The sequence below is a fragment of the Mchenga conophoros genome, linkage group LG5 (genome assembly GCF_057382185.1).
Source record: "Mchenga conophoros isolate Kocher_MC1m ecotype Shallow Benthic linkage group LG5, M_conophoros_male_GT1.1, whole genome shotgun sequence".
NCBI lineage: Eukaryota > Metazoa > Chordata > Actinopteri > Cichliformes > Cichlidae > Mchenga > Mchenga conophoros.
In genome coordinates this window covers 28447933-28468315 of record NC_140530.1, presented here as the reverse complement: position 1 = coordinate 28468315, position 20383 = coordinate 28447933, and the positions used below count along the sequence as shown (strand labels likewise).

Sequence of the window (20383 nt, the reverse complement as noted above, 5' to 3'; positions counted from 1 at the left end):
ATTTATATCGTTATCAGGACGATACATGTCTTATATCGGGATATGAGATTTTGGTCATATCGCACAGCCCTAGATGTCACAGTTTATATGATACAGGTGGTGATCAGGGATCAAGATCTGCAATACCAGATGTGGCTAGCATGGCATGGGTCTGTTTGTAATGTAGTTCACTGTATATCCTGACATGTAATTGAATATTTTTCTCGGTATCTACCCCCAGCCACACACACCTTACAGGTTTCCAGGGCTGTCACAAGCTGTCCTGACTATATATTGGATAACTTGGAAAGGGGTTTGGCTTTTACTCCAGCAGTCCAGACATCTTCCTGAGAAAGGTCATTCAGATACTCCTATCATTAGCTGTGTGTATTTTTGTCATTGTAAAATAGCACATGATAAACTTTTTAAATTATATCCCCCCTCACTTTACACTCAAACGTCCCACCTCTCTAGTCCTCCTTTAAAACACAGCTCTAAAAGCCTGCAGGGGATCTTTCTTTAGTGATCAAGGGAAAGAATTTTTTAAAATAATAATAAAAAGAAGATCCATCTTCAAAGGGAAGTTACAACACACGACCCACTGGAGGTATCACCACAGTATCTCAAACTCTCCTGAGGAGTTGAAGTAAAAGACATTTTCTTTTATAATTTAATCTGATATAATTGGCTGAGTGACATTATTGTAACGAGTAGCTGTATTCATGCTTTTATATTAGGCCCCCGAGGATTTCCCAGCCTTTCCTCCTCTTTTTCCAGCCAAAATCAAATTAAAAAAAAAAAATGATGGGAGGAGCTGTTGAACGTATTCATCTTACATTCAACAGCTACCCCCATCTCTCTGCTTCCATCTTTCTCTCTCCTTCCAGGTCACAGCCTATATCTCTCTGCTTGTCACTCTGTCATTCTCAGCCAATTACTTGCTGGCTTCAGGTGCTTAACCTCAGGCCTCACTATCAACTGGCTCATTATGTCGCTGCTTTAAATCTCTTTCTCGTCCCCTCTAGCTCATTCTGTCTTTTCCTCTGTATCACTTTCTTTGTTTTGGGTCTTTCCTTTTTCAGTCCCTTTATTTTTTGACTTCGCATTTCTCTCATTTAACTCGACTTATTTCATTTTGTTTATTTAGTGTCTTCCTATTAAATTTTCAGTTTTTTTCTTGCTCTTTCCATCTGTTCACAGTCTCTTTTTTTGGTCTCTTTCTCAGTCTCAGCACCCCTCCTTCTTATTCCTCTCTTTCTCCCTCCGCTCTCTGGCCCCCTCATTCTGCAAATTGCTACAACTCAATTGTCCCTTTCCTGGCTGTAGGCAGCAATGGTATTAATAAAGCGGGATTCGAAATAGATTTTCTTTCTGCTCCATTTTGAATTACATTACTGCGTAGTGTTGGCTCCGAGCATTCTTCTTCTTGTGGCTTTTGATATCATAATAATATACATTCATCCTGTATCTGTCCCGCTGAAGGATTACAATGCTTACAGTGAAAGATGCCGCAGTAGTGCTCATTCCACGGCTACCGTATCATGTGATGCTTTTTGACTTCAAGAACATTTTGTTCTCATTTGTTCTCATCTTAAACCTCTTTATATTTGCTAAGAAAATGGGAGTGATTTATTGGAACATCTGTAAACATAAATGGAAATACAATATATAAGGCAAAAGCAGGTTTTGTCCAATTTGAGCACCTTTATTTTTCAACACAGCCTGAACTCTAGACATCCTTTATTGCAACTTGTTCTTCAGGAATAGTTCACCAGGCATCTTAAAACCCTTCTTTGAATGCTGGCTGCCTTTTGTTCCATTCTCTTTTAAGATGATTCCACACTGCTTCAATAATGTTGATGTCTGGACTCTGGGGAGACCAGTCCATGACTGGTTCCCCTTGCGTGTTCTTTTACTGTATTGGCTGTGTGTTCTGACAGTTCATGATTAGGATTCATTCATTCTATAAGACTTGGCGCCACTGATTTAAATGACTTTCGGGACACTTCTTCTTTTGTCCTCCACTTTTCCAGTTTCAGATTTTTTTAAGGACACACATCACACCAAGACCTCGAGTAAGTCTTGATCCGTAGCAGCAATATGTGTAGAAATGAGTGGTGGCTCAAGACTTTTTGAACAGTTGAGGTCACATTTGTTGTACATTTAAAGGTTAAAGACTTTAAAGACTTGAAAAAAGTCTTTCTTTTGCTCAGCGGAGAATGGGATAAAATGGGGGATTGCACTGGTTCCTTGGTAGAAGTGTGCAACAATCCTGTATCAGTCATTTATGATTGTCTGCTAATTTTTCAGAAGTAGTAGGAAGCACAGAAAAGAGGACTTGGCAGCAACGAGGAGAACACAAACAGTTATTGATTTTCAGCATAAAACTGAAATGATGTTATCTTAAACTTAACTTTAACCTCTTATGTAACCATTTGCACCCGAATCCATCTTTAAAATTAATTGCGCTATTGAGTTATTTTTGACTTGTAATAGTTGCAGATGACTTTTGAGACATGAAAAGTTTCTTTATATCTTTTAAAAAGAAAATCTTTGTGAATTCGCTGTGCTGCAAGTTTAATTCAGATATTATGAGTTATGGTTTAAATTTCAGTAGTTGGTTTCATGCAGGGAGGCGTAATTAAAATCCACTAAAAGGCATCTGCTACTAGTGAATTTAATCCAATTTATCAAAGACAAAGAGCTACAGGGTGTCATGTTGTCTGCTGCTGCTATTGTGTGTGCTCGGGTTGAGTTGGATCTGTCTTTATATATGTTTGAGTTTCCCCAGCATCTAAATTGTACATTAATTGTACCTGTGTAGAGTAATTTCCTTCACTGATTAGAGGGTCTGCTTAAGACAGTGCATGTGTCAGATGTCAGATGTTTTTTGAGCACCAGACTGAGTTTAAGATCATCAGATTACAGAAATTTTGGCAGGTCCATGTAAAAGAGCAGTTTATGGCTTAAGACATAATGGTTAAACTTAGAATTTAAGGGTTCAAAGGTATGTGGGATTAAATGCCCTCAGATGGTCATACAAATGTGTGTGTGTGTGTGTGTGTGTGTGTGTGTGTGTGTGTGTGTGTGTGTGTGTTGAGGCAATGAGCCAGTTTAATGTCATTCCTAAAGCTGGCATGATTAAGAGGTCGATAATTTTATGATGTGCTATTGAGGTACTTCACTGCTGAAATATTGCATACTTCATTTTTGCTTTTTATTAATGAGGTGAATCAAAGTATGTCCTTAAGTGCTTGGGTAAAGATGTTTCTGTGTGTGTGTGTGTGTGTGTGTGTGTGTGTGTGTGTGTGTGTGTGTGTCCGTATGAGTGGCCATATATGCTATTTATATGAATAGGTACTTTATTTTTGACAGCTCAGTAAACACTTCACACAAATGCACACAAAAAGAGGTGGGCTTTTGCTATATACTATAAAATGTACTATAATAAACAGCATTATTTTCATACACATGATTACACAGTACATACCGACACACACACGCGCATGTTAGATTTGAGGAGGGTGAAAGCCTCCATGTTTTCTTCTGATCTTGTTTGTTTGCCTTAAGGGGTCATAGTAAAGCTTGGCTCTCTCACTGTGTGTGTGTGTGTGTGTGTGTGTGTGTGTGTGTGTACGTAGAGGTTAGGTTCTTATTTCATTGGTGTGAGGATGCAGATTAAAGGTGCAGCCTCTGCAACATATCACTGGTCACAAATAATGCTGAAGCTATAAGAGCCTCAGGGGTGCTCCACTGTGTGCGTGTGCATGTGTGTGAGTGTGTGCATGCACATGTGAGTTTGTAGTGGTTTGAGGTGTTTAGAATCAGCTGTATTAATTGATTTTCTAGCCTTTGGCTAGTGTGCTCAACATGATATGTCATTTTGCTTCACCCACACTTTGACTGCACATAGAACGCATGCATGTGAAGCATGGCACAGAAAAGTGTCCCTTCCATGCTTTTCTCAGTGGGAAGCTCTCTATGATTTTACTTTCACACTGACTCTTCTTTCACTCTCATTTGTCATTTTTTAACCTTTTAGGTGTGAATATAGAAGAGGATCAAAAACACAAAATGAAGTAAAAATTCAAACCGCATCGAAGGCATAAGAGGCCATAGAGAGAGTCAGAGACATACAGGTCCTTTCTAACAGCACATATACAAATACCAGCAGAAATCTTTAGGTCGTTCCAGCAAAGCCAATTAGTAAAAGCTTTTCTTTATGAAATATACAAAATTAATTGCAGTACCCATTTCAACTACAGTATAGCATCTTCTAGCATGACACAGTTGCTGTTTACTGGCTGTTTGTACTTTTAAGGAAATGTGTGTAGCCCATATGTGATGAAAATAAAAGATGTGTATGGTTTTCTTAGTCTGCACTGCCCCATCTTCATTTCTTCGGATGCCTGATTTTTGACTTTGGGGAACAAATTAATGTAGGAAGACTGATTAGAAGAAAGTACAGTAGAGCTGCAACAAGAACATGTTCCTTTAGAAGCTCAGAATTATACACTTTTTTGTAGTGAGCTGTGCTAAACTTCAAGCAGTCCTCCTCAACTCACTATCCAGAGACTTTGTACTGGAGGAATGTATACTTGCCAGTTTTTTCAATGCCAATATTGATATGTTAAATTACAATTGTTACACCTTATCACATAAAAGTTACTATAATCATAGAAGTTGGCATGGACAAGAACGTAAGTGTCTAACTAAATGTATTTAATAGAGGTACACAAACTTCAGATATAGAAGGAACTATATTTATTTGAATCAGGCATATGATTATACCTGAATGGTATGCCAAGTTTAAGTTGAAGTACCTGTTTAGCATTTCACTAGTCCTCACCCTACCTATAACTTGACTAAAGTTTGTTCTGCACCGTGATCTTTCCCTAACCTTTGTCATAGGGGATGCATAGTTTTGCATTTTTCACTACACTTATTTCCCTTGGACCTTGAAGACAGCAGATTTCTGAATAAGAATTTTTATAACCAAGTGCAAAAGTGGTCGAACAAACAGGGAAGTGACTATAAAAAATATACAGAACGAAAAGCAGAAGTGGCAAATGGAAGAAAATCTTGGAGAAAAGATGAAAAAAGTTATTATTGATCGATTATAGATTCTATGCAGAAAAAAATAACTGGTCGAGGTACAACTAGGAGTAAACAGTTAATTAAAGGAAAATCCTCAAAAGGTGGAAAAGGAATGATACAAAAACAAAAGGAAAAGGAGAACAAGAGAGGAGGACAGGAAGCATGGGGGGCAGTAAGATTGATTTCCATTCCTTCTCTTCTTTTTCTCTCCTCTTCTCCCTGGAACGGCTCCCTAAAGTCTTTGGATTAATGGCTCTATTTCTGCTGCTCATTCATCAGATTCAGAAAGGCACTCCAAAACACAATGCCTCACTAGGCTCTTGCCTGAACTAGATATCTACCTGCCAAAACATCCAATGGGCCCTTAAGTACTTTCAAAGACAGGCAAAACAACTTTATCTCTACCTCCAGTTAAGTCAGCTGGGCATTAGCATTATCCATTGGCTTGCGTGCTTGTTAGTCCTTCTTGTGTAGATGATCACAGACAGTTCAGGCTGGGGTTGTAGAAAAGTCAAAGAAAAGTAAAAGTGCTAAACAGCTTGAGTTTGGTGATCCTGCATTTAACCTCTGGCATTATTGTAGGCTAGAACTGTCATGGGGACAAGCTTCTATTTGCATTTCACATATTCCAAGTTTCCACACTATCCAGTTTCCAGCACAGCTAAAAGAAATGAATTACAGCTGAATTGTCTCATTTTTGGACAGTCAACAACACCTTGAAATATAGTTTACTCAATATCAGCATCAGAGGACTTTTTGATAGTTGTTGTATTCAATGTATTTAAACTCTTCATTATGCAAGTCATATAGTAGATGTGTTATGATATGGGAGTCAAATTTTCTTTATAAAGTAGATGTATTTTTTTTGTAGTGCTAAGCTAAAAGAAAAATGCTAAAGGTAGCTTCTGTAGTCCTTTTAATATTAAGAACTACTTCTCTGGTCCACCATAGGGAAAGAGGCTCCATGTCTGGCTGCAACATGGCCCACTGTTTGGCCTTGTCACATTGTGTGCCAGCTGTGCCATCTACAATGCCCTTCCACAGTGTGTGATGGCTAACATGCCAACCCTTGACCAGCCCTGATTAATGAGGGTGGAAACATTGCCCAGTACAGGGTTTGTCTCCCTGTGGAGTGATACAATTGTTCTTCTTGCGTGTAACTGACCTCTATTTTTATCCCATATGTCAATTTGTGCTTTATTTTCCTCTTTCAGCGGTTACTGTACACATCTTTTTTTTTTTGTCTTTATTTTTTTGTTTATACTTTGGATTCTTAGTGATTCTTTTCATCCTGCATCACTATCATCCTTTGACACAGAGGTGATTTCAGAAACATCGACAAGAGATGCAAAGCCGATGTTAAAGAGAAGAATATATAAGTAGTGTGATTGTAAAGAAAGAGTGGAGAAGAGGGCAGAAGGAGAGAATAAATCAGATGGATGATGTGGCAAATCTGGCATTTGTCATGACCAAGGGCAGCCTGGGAGACACCATCATCAACTTAACGATGTAAACAAAGTAATAATTCAAATAAGCTCTCCTACTTGTTTCCTCCCAGTCTTCCCTGCATTCCTTCTCCACAACTTTACAGCACACGTCTTTACTTTGGTTTATAAAGAGAAGAAATAGAGCTGGATGATAATCTAAAGTAAAATTTGAGCATAATCACTGTATACAGCAGTAAAGAAAAACAAAATATATAATAAATATATAATACAATGTAAGATTTCATAAAGCAGTGAAGTGGTCACTGGTGGAATCTTTGATCTAATTTTCTGTTTCCATTCTATTACAATCTAATTCTCTCTCTTTTATAAATAGAAGTTAAGAATCTGTTTATCCGGGTCCAACTAGGAATGAGACGGATAATCTGAAAGATTAGTTCAGATCATACCAAACTGAAAGACTGCTGGATTAAGTGGTCAGGGCTGGTAGTTGGTGAGGGGGGATTTGTGGAGCTGTTTTTGGTTTGTTTTTTTAGCTGTTTCTGTGCTGTATTCTTGGTGCATTTAGAAACAATAGGCGTTGCAGTAAGGGAAGCTTTGATGTATTGCTTTTCTTGGGGAAACCTGATTACTTAATTCTCTCTGAATGAGTGAGTGATTATGCCTTTGAAATTGAGGAATTACATTGTGCGTTTCCTGTAGGTACGCTACTTGATCTGCTTAAGCACGCATATTTAAAGGTTAGTTCAAATGTGTTCTCTATAGAAAAGTTTAAATCTAAAACAGCATCTTTCTTTGTTTTGTCTCCAACTGGAGGCTACTTTTCAGAAAAGATTTTACTACCTAATCATTTCGAGGAAATTTTGTCTGTTGTTACTGTTTACATTGTTGCAGTCGTATATGGTTATATGGCATAGAGAACAATTCAGCAGTGGAAATGAATATTTAAATTACACTGCATGAGAAGAAAATTTTGAAAAAAATAAAAGTAAAGTAATGGGCACCTGTGATTTATAAACGGCACCCACAGCAGCATTTCAGTAACTAAAAACAGTGATGTCTTTGACAGAGCACCAGTTTGATATTGTGTAGTTACTTGATATTGAATGAAAAGTAGAAAGAGAGGAGAAAATTACAGACTGTTTTAGGCATTCTCGGTCTGAATGGATCATAAGACTGTTGTTTGAAAACAGCAAGTCATACAATTAAGTCCTTTGTTTCTTTCCATCATCTGAAACCACTCGTGTAATTCAGTAAGTTCTGGTTTCCCGGCACCCACATCTCCACTGATCTCACCTGAACCCCCAACACCAACGCCCTGGTAAAGCAGGCCCAACAGCGGCTGCACTTCCTCTGTGTCCTGGGGAAGAATATCCTGGACCTCTGATCGGGCCTCCGGTCAATCAGGTCCAACACCTCCAGGATCATAAACAGGTTCTTCCCCTGGGGCATTCACACTGTTAACAAACACTATCAACCCACACCCCTGCCCACCCCACCCCACCTATCTGAGCCATTGTCTGAGTTACCCCAATCACTCAGGCCACTCAGTCTTTCCCACTCAAGTCTTTGCACTGCTTCCAAGCAGTTTTCAGCTATTCTATAATGTGTGCCTTTCCCTTATTTTTGTATATATTTCTCCTGTTTTCCATTTATTCCTGCCGTCTACTATTTGTATTTTATTCTGACACAGTTGGTGAGGAGCACCTACAATTTAATTGTACATCTACAATGACAATAAAGGGCTATTATATTCTATGGCGCAAAAAACTGCTTGTTTGGGGCAATCTCATTAAAATGTGAGGGACAAGAAGACATTTAATTATCTAATATTGGCTAGCTGCGTGGAAACAGGGCAGTATTACCTTTGTTGGAAAAATATCTTAAGCATGAATCAGATCAAAACTTAATTTCAGGGCAAGTAAACATACCTTCATTTTAAAAGGTAGATCATTCGACCAGTGATGTGGTCACTGCACTGTGGAGCTGACTTAGGAAAAGTGTGTTTGCAGTCCTGTATGCTTCTAGCAGATGTCAGCAACCTGAGTGGCTGTTTGAATGAACAACTATCCAGGATTTTGATCAACCTGTTCCGCAAACAAAAGCTAATTATGTAGTATATTTGTCACTTAAATGTGTTCTATTTTAAATTTAGGCTTATTTGACCATAGAATGAGAAACTTCACGTAATGATAGAGATGAAGCCCAAGGATTAATTATACTTTTTGCATCTGCGACTCTGCCAGGTCCAAGTAAATATATGTAAATTCGTCATCACAGTCAGTATGGACATTTGTGTGTCTGACAATTTTTTGTGACTGTGCAAACTTGTTTGTGGAGACTTTACATTATAAACCATGCACGCACCCCAGGTGATGGACATCAAAGAAGTAGAACAGGAAGGACTACTCGGCCATCACGCCTCCAGCTGTCCATGTCTGTAACAGACTATAATAAAAGCTTTAATCTTCCCACAGGGGTTGAGCGATTTACTCCATAGCTCATGATCATATTGGCGCCCTGTGGCATTGATGATAATGCACAATATCTGGCCGAAACACAAAAAAACAAAAACAATTAAAGCTGCAAGCAGCGTTATGAGGGCCCTCGCACCCCCGGCGTGTCGAGCCATGCCCAACACCTGAAACCAGCACGTCCGATCTGATGTCACATTGATGGAATTCATGCATTTAACCACCAGTTAACATTTCATTTGGTTCAACCATGAGTATAGGCGTCCCACTAGGTGGCGCTCTAACCATTATAGACAAAGGGCATAACAAACATTTCCGAGCTCGAGTCTCATCACGCCTGCGACCTTTGGGAAAGATTGGACTTTGTGTCTTTGAGTGACAGCATATTACTGCTTTTTGGCGAGTGATTGAAACTCCACGTCCCGCCATGACCACCCCGTTTCCTTGAACGTAAAAAGCTTCGCAATTTAACATCACAAAGGTCTTTAGATTCCACACACTGGAGAATGGTTCAATATGATGAAATCCCTTGGAGGAGTTCGTCAAAGTATGAAGCCTGAAAAGAGGGGAAAATGTCGCCAAAATTACACATGAATTTTAAAATGGCTGACTTCCTGTTGGATTTGGGATATTGCTCCAAGAGACTTTTTTGTACATCTTGATATTTTCCATAAGCTTACCAGGTTTCAGACTCATAGATGAAACACAGAGCTGGGGCTGACTTTTTGAAATTTTGTAGGGGGCGCTGTGGAGCCATTTTGCGCTATTCAATGAAAATGATCACATAACAACAAAGCCTTCATACATTTGGAGGTGTGTGCCAACTTTCAAGCCTCTATAAACTTTCCAAGCCCCTCAAAAGCCACTTCATCTTTCATGGTGGACCGCGTTGCCACCAGGGTGCGCCGTTCAGTTTAAAGTCACAATTTTTGCACTGAAGCATCACGAGGGACTGATGGTGATATTCACCGCTTTTGAGGTGGCCACGATGAACCTGTAAAAATCAGTACAACAAAATTAAAGCCATGACATTTCCTGTTGCCAGTAGGTGGCGCTGTCCGTATTCCCGACAATGGGCACATCAATCTGTTCAGGGCGGGTCTGACATCATGCCTGTAAAGTCTGGTACTGATCAGACTGGATTTCATTGAGTTATACTAATTTGTTTCTTCATGGCGTGACATCAAAGTTCGCCATGCCGCTGGGGTCACACCCTTTCGCGAAAACTCACAGTTTTCACTGTAACCCAAGACCAACTCCTTAAGGCTTTTCTGGAGAAATTTGAGGCTGCAGATGTCACCCATCACAATACTGTACCCCAAAGTGTAAAACATGACATTTCCTGTTCCCACTAGGTGGCGCTGTCCCTGGTGTCAAATATGGCAGTTGAAATATGTTCAGGGGTGGAGCCTTATCATATGTGTTCACTTTGGTCAAGGTCAGAAAATGTATGACAAAATGAGAGGCAATAAGATTTTCATGGCGAGTCATCGAAATTCGCCGTGGCGCCACGGCCTCATGGTATTGTGAAAACTCAAAAGCTCCGCAATTTAACATGGCCCAGGTGTGTAGTTGACACTGACCAAAGATGAAGCTTATACGACCAAATCCCAAGGAGGAGTTCGTAAAAGTTCGAGGCATGGAAACGGCAAAATTAGAGCCAAAATGTCACCTTCACGTCCAAATGGCGGACTTCCTGTTGGGTTTGCGTCAATGGGCCCACTGACTTTTTTGTTCGTCTTGGCATTATACACATGTGTGCCAAATTTCATACATGTAGCCCAAACGATGTGGTCGTAGGGCTGCATTTTACAAGGCATAGGTGGCGCTGTAGAGCCATTTCCCAGTGCTCATATGTAAAACCATTAAAATACAAAATTTTTCACCAGACCTGGCATGTGTGCAAAATTTCATGAGTTTTTGAGCATGTTTAGGCCCTCAAAAAGGCCCTTGTTTGGGGTGAATAATAATAATAATAATAATAATAATAATAATTAAAGCTGCAAGCAGCGTTATGAGGGCCCTCGCACCCCCGGCGCGTCGAGCCACGCCCAACACCTAAAACCAGCACGTCCGATCTGATGTCACATTGATGGAATTCATGCATTTAACCACCAGCTAACATTTCAACTCATTCATTCATGATTAGTTAGTCGTTCCACTAGGTGGCGCTCTAACCATTATGTACAAATGGCATAACAAACACTTCCAAGCTCGAGTCTCATCACACCTGAGATGTTTGGGAGAGATTGGACATTGTGTTTTTGAGTGACAGCAGATTACTGCTTTTTGGCGAGTGATTGAAACTCCACGTGCCGCCATAACCACCCCGTTTCCCTGGACGTAAAAAGCTTCGCAATTTAACATCACAAAGGTCTTTAGATTCCACAAACTGCAGATCGGTCCAATCTGATGAAATCCCTTGGAGGAGTTCGTCAAAGAACGATGCCTGAAAAGAGGGGAAAATGTTGCCAAAATTGCACATTAATTTTAAAATGGCTGACTTCCTGTTGGATTTGGGATATTGCACCAAGAGACTTTTTTGTACATCTTGATATCTCCTATAAGCTTACCAGGTTTCAGAATCATACATAGAACACAGAGCAGGGGCTGTGGTTTTGAAATTTTGTAGGGGGCGCTGTGGAGCAATTTCGCGCTATTTAATGAAAATGATCACATGCCAACAAAGCCTTCATCCATTTGGAGGTGTGTGCCAAATTTCAAGCCTCTATAAACTTGCCAAGACCCTCAAAAGCCACTTCATCTTTCATGTTGAACAGCGTTGCCACCAGGGTGCGCCGTTCAGTTTAAAGTCACAATTTTTGCACTGAAGCATCACGAGGGACTGATGGTGATATTCACCGCTTTTGAGGTGGCCAAGATGAACCTGTGAAAATCAGTACAACAAAATTAAAGCCATGACATTTCCTGTTGCCACTAGGTGGCGCTGTCCGTATTTCCGACAATGGGCACATCAATCTGTTCAGGGCGGGTCTGACATCATGCCTGTAAAGTCTGGTACTGATCAGACTGGATTTCATTGAGTTATACTAATTTGTTTCTTCATGGCGTGACATCAAAGTTCGCCATGCTGCTGGGGTCACACCCTTTCGCGAAAACTCACAGTTTTCACTGTAACCCAAGACCAACTCCTTAAGGCTTTCCTGGAGAAATTTGAGGCTGCAGATGTCACCCATCACTATACTGTACCCCAAAGTGTAAAACATGACATTTCCTGTTCCCACTAGGTGGCGCTGTCCTTGATGTCAAATATGGCAGTTGAAATATGTTCAGGGGTGGAGCCTTATCATATGTGTGCTCTTTGGTCCAGATCGGAACATGTATGACAGAATGAGAGGCAATAAGATTTTCATGGCGAGTCATCGAAATTCGCCATGGCGCCACGGCCTCATACTATTGTGAAAACTCAAAAGCTCCGCAATTTAACATGCCACAAGGGTGTAGTTGACACTGTCCAAATTTGAAGCTTATAGGACCAAATCCCAAGGAGGAGTTCGTTAAAGTTCGAGGCATGGAAATGGCAAAATTAGAGCCAAAATGTCACCTTCTCTTCCAAATGGCGGACTTCCTGTTGGGTTTGCGTCAATGGGCCCACGGACTTTTTTGTTCGTCTTGGCATGATACACATGTGTGCCAAATTTCATACATGTAGCTCAAACGATGTGGTCGTAGGGCTGCATTTTACAAGGCATAGGTGGCGCTGTAGAGCCATTTCCCAGTGCTCATATGTAAAACCATTAAAATACAAAATTTTTCACCAAACCTGGCATGTGTGCAAAATTTCATGAGTTTTTGAGCATGTTTAGGCCCTCAAAAAGGCCCTTGTTTGGGGTGAATAATAATAATAATAATAATAATAATAATTAAAGCTGCAAGCAGCGTTATGAGGGCCCTCGCACCCCCGGCGCGTCGAGCCAAGCTTAACACCTAAAACCAGCACCTCCGATCTGATGTCACATTGATGTAATTCATGCATTTAACCACCAGCTAACAATTCATCTCATTCAATCATGATTATAGTTGTCCCACTAGGTGGCGCTCTAACCATTACTGACAAATGGCATAACAAACATTTGCGAGCTCGAGTCTCATCACGCCTATGAGCTTTGGGAGAGATTGGACATTGTGTTTTTGAGTGACAGCATATTACTGCTTTTTGGCCAGTGATTGAAACTCCACGTGCCGCTATGACCACCCCGTTTCCTTGAACGTAAAAAGCTTCGCAATTTAACATCACAAAGGTCTTTAGATTCCACACACTGGAGAATGGATCAATATGATGAAATCCCTTGGAGGAGTTCGTCAAAGTATGAAGCCTGAAAAGAGGGGAAAATGTCGCCAAAATTACACATTAATTTTAAAATGGCTGACTTCCTGTTGGATTTGGGATATTGCTCCAAGAGACTTTTTTGTACATCTTGATATTTTCCATAAGCTTACCAGGTTTCAGACTCATACATAGAACACAGAGCAGGGGCTGTGGTTTTGAAATTTTGTAGGGGGCGCTGTGGAGCCAATTTGCGCTATTCAATGAAAATGATCACATAACAACAAAGCCTTAAGCACAATGGAGGTGTGCGCCAAATTTCAAGACTTTTTAAACTTTCCAAGCCCCTCAAAAGCCACTTCATATTTCATGGTGAACAGTGTTGCCACCAGGGTGCGCCATTCAGTTTAAAGTCACAATTTTTGCACTGAAGCATCACGAGGGACTGATGGTGATATTCACCGCTTTTGAGGTGGCCACGATGAACCTGTGAAAATCAGTACAACAAAATTAAAGCCATGACATTTCCTGTTGCCACTAGGTGGCGCTGTCCGTATTTCCGACAATGGGCACATCAATCTGTTCAGGGCGGGTCTGACATCATGCCTGTAAAGTCTGGTACTGATCAGACTGGATTTCATTGAGTTATACTAATTTGTTTCTTCATGGCGTGACATCAAAGTTCGCCATGCTGCTGAGGTCACACCCTTTCGTGAAAATTCACAGTTTTCACTGTACCCCAAGACCAACTCCTTACGCCTTTCCTGGAGAAATTTGAGGCTGCAGATGTCACCCATCACTATACTGTACCCCAAAGTGTAAAACATGACATTTCCTGTTCCCACTAGGTGGCGCTGTCGCTGACGTCACATATGGCAGTTGAAATATGTTCAGGGCTGGAGCCTTATCAAATGTGTGCTCTTTGGTCCAGATCGGACAATGTATGACAGAATGAGAGGCAATAAGATTTTCATGGCGAGTCATCGAAATTCGCCGTGGCGCCACGGCCTCATGGTATTGTGAAAACTCAAAAGCTCCGCAATTTAACATGGCACAAGGGTGTAGTTGGCACTGACCAAATATGAAGCTTATACGACCAATTTCCAAGGAGGAGTTCGCAAAAGTTCGAGGCATGGAAACGACAAAATTAGAGCCAAAATGTCACCTTCACTTCTAAATTGCGGACTTCCTGTTGGGTTTGCATCAATGGGCCCACTGACTTTTTTGTTCGGCTCGTCATGATACACATGTGTGCCAAATTTCATACATGTAGCTGAAACGATGTGGTCGTAGGGCTGCATTTAACAAGGCATAGGTGGCGCTCTAGAGCCATTTCCCAGTGCTCATAAGTAAAACCATTAAAATACAAAATTTTTCACCAGACCTGGCATGTCTGCAAAATTTCATGAGTTTTTGAGCATGTTTAGGCCCTCAAAAAGGCCCTTGTTTGGGGTGAATAATAATAATAATTAAAGCTGCAAGCAGCGTTATGAGGGCCCTCGCACCCCCGGCACGTCGAGCCACTGCCAACACCTCAAACCGGCACGTCCGATGTGATGTCACATTGATGGATTTCATGCTTTTAATCACCAGCTAACATTTCATCTTATTCAACCAGGATTATAGTCATGCCACTAGGTGGCGCTCTAACTATTATTGACAAATAGCATAACAAACATTTCCAAGCTCGAGTCTCATCACACCTGCGACCTTTGGGAGAAATTGGACATGGTGTTTTTTAGTGACAGCAGATTACTGCTTTTTGCGAGTGATTGAAACTCTACGTGCCGCCATGACCACCCCGTTTCCCTGAACGGAAAAAGCTTCGCAATTTAACATCACAAAGGTCTTTAGATTCTACACACTGAAGAATGCTTCAATATGATGAAATCCCTTGGAGGAGTTCGTCAAAGTATGAGGCCTGAAAAGGGGGGAAAATGTCATCAAAATTACACATTAATTTTAAAATGGCTGACTTCCTGTTGGATTTGGGATATTGCTCCAAGAGACTTTTTTGTACATCTTGATATCTTACACAAGCTTACCAAGTGTCAGACTCATAGATGAAACACAGAGCAGGGGCTGATGTTTTGAAATATTGTAGGGGGCGCTGTGGAGCCATTTTGCGCTATTCAATGAAAATGATCACATGCCAACAAAGCGTTCATCCATTTGGAGGTGTGTGCCAAATTTCAAGCCTCTATAAACTTTCCAAGCCCCTCAAAAGCCACTTCATCTTTCATGGTGAACCGCGTTACCACCAGGGTGCGCCGTTCAGTTTAAAGTCACAATTTTTGCACTGAAGCATCACGAGGGACTGATGTTGATATTCACCGCTTTTGAGGTGGCCACGATGAACCTGTGAAAATCAGTACAACAAAATTAAAGCCATGACATTTCCTGTTGCCACTAGGTGGCGCTGTCCGTATTTCCGACAATGGGCACATCAATCTGTTCAGGGCGGGTCTGACATCATGCCTGTAAAGTCTGGTACTGATCAGACTGGATTTCATTGAGTTATACTAATTTGTTTCTTCATGGCGTGACATCAAAGTTCGCCATGCTGCTGGGGTCACACCCTTTCGTGAAAAGTCACAGTTTTCACTGTAACCCAAGACCAACTCCTTAAGGCTTTCCTGGAGAAATTTGAGGCTGCAGATGTCACCCATCACAATACTGTACCCCAAAGTGTAAAACATGACATTTCCTGTTCCCACTAGGTGGCGCTGTACCTGGTGTCAAATATGGCAGTTGAAATATGTTCAGGGGTGGAGCCTTATCATATGTGTTCACTTTGGTCAAGGTCAGAAAATGTATGACAAAATGAGAGGCAATAAGATTTTCATGGCGAGTCATCGAAATTCGCCATGGCGCCACGGCCTCATAGTATTGTGAAAACTCAAAAGCTCCGCAATTTAACATGGCACAAGGGTGTAGTTGACACTGAACAAATATGAAGGTTATGAAATCAAACCCCAAGGAGGAGTTCGCAAAAGTTCGAGGCATGGAAATGGCAAAATTAGAGCCAAAATGTCACCTTCTCTTCCAAATGGCGGACTTCCTGTTGGGTTTGCGTCAATGGGCCCACAGACTTTTTTGTTCGTCTTGGCATGATACATATGTGTGCCAAATTTCATACATGTAGCTCAAACGATGTGGTCGTAGGGCTGCATTTAACAAGGCATAGGTGGCGCTCTAGAGCCATTTCCCAGTGCTCATATGTAAAACCATTAAAATACAAAATTTTTCACCAGACCTGGCATGTGTGCAAAATTTCATGAGTTTTTGAGCATGTTTAGGCCCTCAAAAAGGCCCTTGTTTGGGGTGAATAATAATAATAATAATAATAATAATAATAATAATAATAATAATAATAATAATAATAAGAAACGGAGCAGATACAATAGGGCCTTCGCACTCTCGGTGCTCGGGCCCTAATAAGAAACGGAGCAGATACAATAGGGCCTTCGCACAGTCAGTGCTCGGGCCCTAATAATAATAATAAGAAACGGAGCAGATACAATAGGGCCTTCGCACTCTCGGTGCTCGGGCCCTAATAAGAAACGGAGCAGATACAATAGGGCCTTCGCACTCTCGGTGCTCGGGCCCTAAATATAGCACACAATAGCATGTGGGTGAGAGAGCAACACAGGTGGACAGATCAGCTGAACAATTAAAATACTTTTAAGTCATTACATTTACACAGCTCTGCACATAGCTTGGCTACTTCTGTTTTTATCTGTGTTCAAACTGGCTCACCTGTGTCTATTCTGCTCCCCACCATGCCCTCTCCATACATACAGAGTTCTTCACAGATCAGTTTGGGGGGAAAAAGGATGGAGATGGGATAAACATGTGTGTTTCTAAGTGGAGAGTCATTGTGCTTTAGTTTAAAAATCATTCTCAGACAGCTTGTGACATGAAGCCATGAGGAGGCAGATTCAACTTATCATCAACCTCATAATAAAGATAATATTGATTTAATGCAGTGGAAAATAGGGAAATAAGGTGAGCATCACTGTTCACTTTTGATCTGACTTTGTCATCACACTACATTTCAAAACACATTTGAAGAAAATTCACATGAAATTTTGCCAAATGTCCTGCTGCTGACAAATAGACAAGTGATTATCACCTGTTGGGTAAAAAGCAAGTTAACTTTAAGTGGGCGGCCCTTGTATCCCAAATGCTGCACGTTGACCTGCAAATTTTTTTTTCTTCAATAAAATACAAATACAGCACGAGTAGCCCATCAGCCCATCTGCATTAGTCTCAGTCAGATGTAGCAAAGTCCCATTTTCTGCAGACAGTATGTGGGCTGTGTGAAAGCATATTGCCTGCTGTGCTGACCTGAAGATTGGGCTATAAGTTGGTTATATTACTTCCCCCTGCTGCTTTCTTGGCTGCCAAATGTCAGTCTGCCACAGTTTTATCCAGGAATAGTAGATTACTTCATAGGCTTTGGTCTTTTAAGTAGAAACAGAGACTCTTTAAACCATAAAGCATCCCAGGGAGCCTAAAGTCTCACCCAAAGTCACAAAAACAACAGTAATAAAACGTCATCAACAAGAAGTCCTGTAACATATGTTTCATGTCTAAGATGGTCTCTAAGATGGCTTATCCATGCTGCTGTGGTCTAATCTTGTCCCATTATACTAAGAAGCTTGTTTGAACAATCTTCTAATGCGCTCAGATGCATTCATGCAGTCGTTTGGTATCAGACCAAAGGTTATTACCTTAGCCTTCACTTTGATAGGCTTTTCTAAATTAAACAAGTAAGCAGAGTTTTAATAAGATGTTTTGTGGAAAAACCTGAAAAGTCAAAAAAAAATATTTTTTTCTTCTTTTTTAAGTCTGACTCAATTACACTTAAGTATCCATTCTAATTTTCAAAAAGTAAAATGTTTTGACCTTACATCTTTAAAGTCTGAGGGTAAAATCCTTGGTTATAATAGTTAAGGATATTCAAATACCAAAAATTCATTAGCTGTGTTTCTTTCTTCTGACAAGTATCTGAAATAATCAATTTGATTATTCATTATTTCTCCAATATGTGTATTTTTAGAGATAACCTCACCTAGAATAATGGTTTTCATTTTGATTGGAGAAATATGCTTAATAGCTTCACTAATTATACAGTGACCTGTTTTGGATGCCATCGTTAGCTGATAGAAACTAATTAGGCAGAAAGAAAGATTAGTTTGAACAAGCTTGTTAGTGTGCAGTCAGTTGTGAAAGACAAACCTGGGGATGAGAGCCCAACATATGGCTAGAACAAAACTGTGAGGGGATATGTTGTTGTGTGTAGCTGTTTTGCTGCATGGGTGTAGGTGGGCCAATTTGAGCTTGTTGCTTGTTGTTCGTGTAAGCTTGTGATTTTACACGTGTTTGTTTGAATATTTCTTTCACATTTTACAGGTTTGCCACGTTGTGCTTATGGAAGGTCTACAAGTAATTAATGCAAAAGTAATCAATTAAATGCCCTTTATAGTGACACTCTGGATGTGTGTGTGAGTGAGAGAGAGCGAGAGACTGAGTATTCAAAGGAAGTAATGCAACTCCTAATGTCTGCAGATTAAGACTTGTGTCATTATACCCTGAATCTGAACTTTGTAATGTCGTAGCACTGCCTAGTGGTGAGGCAGAATGTCTGTTATTTAACAGATGAGAGGTGAGGACCTGTGAACCTTTTAAAAGCCTTTTATGGCCTGTCATAATTTCCTTGCCATTATTGTCAGTGAATAAATTGACTAACTGAATCTGGTAAATGCCAGAGCTTGCAAGCTTGATTTAAAAAAAAAATACTTGGTTGAAATCAGCAGCATTGAGTTGACCTGCAAACTGTAGTTTAGAAGCCAACAAAATCTTCCAGGGAGTGTATTTTACCCCCTTTTTAAGTCAAATAGATGGAACTGTAGTACTATGGAATTAGTACCCATACACTCTTTCCTTGCTTGAGGCTGCTGTTCCTCCAGCTCACTCTAAGAACAAGCTATTGTTTCTGTCCATCTCTGTTTCATTCAGATCCAGTTCACGGTCCTCAAAATGTCAATGTGGTGGATGTCAGAGCCCGCCAGCTGACAGTACAATGGGAGACTTTTGGGTATGCTGTGACACGCTGCCACAGCTACAATCTGACGGTAAGCACAACCATTATTTATTCTCCACCTTTAGGGTATTATGTGGAATTAATAAGGACCGGGAGCAGAGTTTATGGAAAAAAAATCAACTGCCAGTTAACTTTATTATTTTTCATATCTTTCTGTTTTTTATGATAGTTTGATGATAGATGGGAAATGTGGGAACGAGAGCAGGGGAATGCATGTTGTAACTGGCCGAAAGCTGACCTGAGGACTTGTCACAGTTTTTGTCCATGCTTTGGATAGAACATTCTTTCAAGAGATATGACCTTATCTAATGTTTTGATGATTGCGGTGGAAAGTGGTGTCAAACACAGGACGTCCCAGAGGCGATTCGCACATTACTCACGGAATCACTCAGTAGCTCCTTTTCCCCTATGGATAGCCGTCCTGATAGAGACCACATAGAAATAAATGTTTTACCATTGAAACATTTACATTGACATTGATTTACATTGACCCTTCCCCTAGTAGACTCAAACTGTGAGTCTCCAGATCCTCTTATTGTATGCTACAAAGATCAGACCCCTGAGTCTAAGGAGCTTGGGAAGAAAAGCGTCTGGTCTTCTTGAAGTTGCTTGAAGATGTTTCACCTCTCATCCGAGCAGCTTCCTCAGTTCTAGGGTCAAATGGTGGAGAGTCCCAGATTTAAGCCCTGTGAAGGTACCTCCTAATGGAGCCCCTAATGATCCTCTACCTAATCACATGAGCCAAGGTGTGAAAACGGGTGTAGGTCACAATCAGCCAAGGTTTCGGGTGAGCTTAACATTTGCTAATGTGAACACGATGACTACGATGACCTGGATGACCTGGATGACTGAGAACCTTCACAGACATCAGACTCCTGACTTTTTTTTACTATATTGTTATCATTTTATTAATATTTCCCAAGCATATTACATGAGGGCAGCTCTGGATTTGTCACTATTATTGTTAACCAAAAAGCAAAATCTCCCATGT

General features: G+C 40.6%; 1 protein-coding gene across 12 annotated transcripts in view; it reads left to right on the top strand.

Annotated features, from left to right (window-relative positions):
- The window catches only part of ptprt (protein tyrosine phosphatase receptor type T), a 333988-nt gene that overhangs the window by 135898 nt on the left and 177707 nt on the right, over positions 1 to 20383 (top strand). For all 12 annotated transcript variants that reach the window (XM_085274701.1, XM_085274699.1, XM_085274700.1 and 9 more), the window contains exon 9: positions 19308 to 19423. In XM_085274701.1, coding sequence (XP_085130827.1) covers positions 19308 to 19423 — 116 coding nt within the window. The remainder of the gene's footprint in view (positions 1 to 19307; positions 19424 to 20383) is intronic.